General features: G+C 42.4%; 1 protein-coding gene across 1 annotated transcript; it reads right to left on the bottom strand.

The window, feature by feature from the left end:
* Positions 1 to 1,680: 1,680 nt before the first annotated feature.
* Positions 1,681 to 2,748, bottom strand: LOC138010271 (uncharacterized). The gene has a single exon (XM_068857203.1). The coding sequence runs from the start codon at positions 2,746 to 2,748 to the stop codon at positions 1,681 to 1,683; it is 1,068 nt and encodes a 355-aa protein (XP_068713304.1).
* Positions 2,749 to 3,676: the final 928 nt, after the last annotated feature.

Below are 3,676 nucleotides of genomic sequence, written 5' to 3'. Positions count from 1 at the left end.
AGAGACTGAAAGTTTGACGTCTGTGCTGTCTTCAACATACCCATCCTTAGCGGTTGCGGACTTCCAACGACCGTGTCTCTGAAAGACTCTATCAAGCACTCCACTATTAGCCGCAGCAGATGCCCCCCCTGACCGGAACGAGTGAATGCCGTAGACCTGGGGGTCAGGTAAAAAACCTCTCAGGGTTTTGCGCAAGTGGTCCCTAAAAGTACTGTAACCAATGGGCTTATTATTGGAGGCCAACTTGTAGGACTTTTTGGTCTTAATCAACCGCCTGAAAATAAATTGGTCTTTCTGAGTGTCGATATTAAACCTGTTTAGATACTCTTCTAGGATCTTGACTGGGCAGGCCGTACCCTCTCCCTTTGCGATCAGGACCTCATCACCTTGCCTTAGTTGATCAGTTTTGCTCTTCTCGACTTTAATTGACATGTACCCTATATGAAAGGAAATTTGATTTCTTTTAGTCCTACTGACGTCATCAAACCTGAGGAAACCCGCAAAACACAGTAGATATATAGGCAAACATTTCTAAGCTCCAAACCGTTAGACAGGTCAGCCCCGCCAACTATACTCTTAAGTAATTCCGGTGTGATAGGCTCTTTCCGATTCGACCTTTCGGTGCCTAAGATTCTCTTAGACGCGTCCCTAACCACCACAACTGGCGAACTATCAGTAGGGAAGGCCAACCCAGCGGTTTCATGCACCCATTTTATCCCATAGAACGCGGTATCAACAGAACTACAAGAGATAGTAGTTTCTAATAAGTACTGTAAATAAAGGGCCACCGGAAGCGGCTCAGCCGGAAAAGAAGTAACTTCACCCCAACGCAAGGCAAACTTTTTCCACCTGTTGAACGCTCGGGTGTATCCGTCGACAGTGCCAGTAGCCCTGGACATTAGAACAGTGGATTTCATTCTATCAGCCAAATTCCTCAAATCGGGGTGCTTTAGATTTCCGACATCCTTCCAGACTCCGTGCTGGAACACATCTGAAAGAAAAAAGAGACAACAAAATGGTGGGCGCTGATAATTCTTGATAAAAACCTTAACTCAAAATTACTTCCCCAGTGTAAATGTGCCCAAAGAAAGCAAATTCGGTTACGAAACGCTGACTTTATTATCTCTACACATTACATACACGTTAGTTCGCTAGATCCATTAGTACACTTGAAACTGAAAATAAAACATCAGTAACTGTCCCACACTGGACAATGACGGGAAAAAGCGGATACCAAAGATCCGCTAAAAACGAATGGAAGGTGGATACCAAAGATCCAGTCACACTACTGCATGCCATGCATTCGACATAAATTCCAACCAGAAAAGGCCACATCTTGACTTAATTGCGCTTATCGCACCATCCATCATCTTCAGTACAAAAACCTGATGAACACAGTCGTTCACTGACATTAAACTTGACTTCAAGAGCGGCCACTTTAAAACACAAATTCTTAGCTCCAAACAAACGGTTCTTAGCTTTGCCTCTGACAAAGAGACACTTGTGATCAGGTACTAACAACCAATCATGCACAAAAGGACTCCAATGTATGCCGTCTTGAGACAAGACTGTCCAAAAAATAGTATGACTTCCACACTGGAACAACAATTGACATCCTTCAGCCTTGCATAGTTTAAAATGATTGATAACTCTTACAATCAAAAAAACCGGGGACACTAGCTAATTATTCTCATATTTCCAATCTTGAGTAAATGCGTCAACCGCTTCTGTTCCAGGCTGATAAAACCTAGAGTTAAAGCGAGCAAGCTTGGTGCTATAGTTGCAAGCGAACCTGTCCACCGAATGCGGACCCCACCTAACGTCCAACATTCTAAAAATATCATCGTTTAATGCATAATCATCAAAATCTATGATTCTACTGAGACAATCCGCCACTGTGTTCAGGTCTCTAGGGACCCATTTCATTTCGAGTGAAATGCTATTTGTTGCACATGAAGCGAAAATTTCTAAAGCTAGAGACTGCAATTGCTCAACACGACTTCCACTATTTACAATGCTTACAACATTCTGATTATCAGTGAACCAAGCCACCTGTTGGCCTTTGAGATCGTGAGCAAAGCTACTAATAGCTAACTGAACCACTTTTAATTCCCTCCAAGTAGAGCTCTTCTTACGCTCATCGGACGACCAGTTCTGCTGAAATATTTTACCTTCGTTTTCAACAAAAGAACTGCAAGCGTAATCAGAAGCATCCGAATATACAATGTTCGAGGGCTTGCTTTCGGTAGGCCACGCCGCCCGACCGTTCAGAGAACGTGCGTTTAGGTTCCAAAACATTATTTCCCGAATAGCCTCATCAGTGAGCTGGACATTAGAATTCCACGATAACCTACCATATAACACATGGTATAATGACCTAGTCATAATGCGCGTGACGTTACCCACAAAAGGAGAGAATGAAATGATCATGCCAATAAGCGAGGCCAGATCCCTAGCTTTGATTACGCGAGATTCACAATCACTGAGGAAATCAATAAAATTAACAAATTTGCGCAGTCGTTGATCAGTGGCAGCAATGGTGCCCGGAATAGTGTCAATCACACAACCTAGCCAAACTATAACATGAGAAGGATCCCACTGGGACTTTGCAAGGTTTACAACAAAACCAAACCTAATTAGAACGCTATGCACCTTCAAGCTGTGAATTTTAGCAGTTAACTCGGTAGCACCCCCACCCAATCCGTCTTCAAGAAAAAAGACTATCGGAATACCATTGGACCTCCACATTTTAATAAATGGCTTAAATAGTTTTGTGAATAAACATGGCGCCGAAGACAGACCGAATGGGAGAACTGCAAATTGAAAATAACGAATAACCCCGTCAGCAAAACCCCACCTAAAAGCTAAGAACGTTCGGTGCTTGGGAAAAATCTCTACATGATGATACCCCGACTTAAGATCAAACTTAAAAAGGGAATACCCACCTGAAATAATTAAAAGCGCGACTTTGAGATCTTCGCATTTAAATTTTTGTTTGTAAACGTACAAATTGACATGTCTAAGGTCCAATATCAATCGCTTCTTCCCAGACGATTGTGTGGAAACTGACAAGGAATTCACAATATCGGGAGCTTCATCTAATTATTCGATACAATTCATCTTGAGTAGAACTAAAACCGCCTCGGAGACAAAATCCTTCTCCTTAATAGCAGATAAGTTATTATCGCTATATTTCGGAGGAGGGAGAGAAACAAAAGGAATTTTATAGCTTTCTCGAATAACTTCCAATATAAAACCCGGAGCATTGATTCCTTCCCACTCTGAAATGCATTTTGCTAGCCTTCCTCTAACCGATGTAACAGATTTCGGCTGAGTAGAATCTAATTCATACGAATTAAGAATAGAAAACTGTGCACGAGAAGAATCGACTCCCACACAAGGCACACAAGGAAAATAAACATCATCATCGACAACTAGATAATCATTAGTAACAATGGAATCAACTACACCTTGATCGTCCTCATCTAGTCAGAAGCTTGTACTGGGTTTGGATTGAAAAGTCGAGCATTGAGCTCTCCAATGTCTTGGATTGCCACATTGAAAACAATTCCCGGGTCTAATTCGACTCCTGCTTTGTGCCTCCACCGTTGGAATTTGTTTAAGACCCAGCGAATTTCGTTCGCCCGAACGACTGGGATCTGAATCCGTTCTGGCA

The sequence above is a fragment of the Montipora foliosa genome, chromosome 7, assembly GCF_036669935.1.
Source record: "Montipora foliosa isolate CH-2021 chromosome 7, ASM3666993v2, whole genome shotgun sequence".
NCBI classification, from domain to species: Eukaryota; Metazoa; Cnidaria; class Anthozoa; order Scleractinia; family Acroporidae; genus Montipora; species Montipora foliosa.
This window is presented reverse-complemented; position numbering and strand designations above follow the sequence as displayed.

What these genes read in the sequence shown, in the direction of transcription:
- LOC138010271 (XM_068857203.1), bottom strand. Translation starts at nt 2,748, where the DNA reads ATGTGGAGGTCCAATGGTATTCCGATAGTCTTTTTTCTTGAAGACGGA.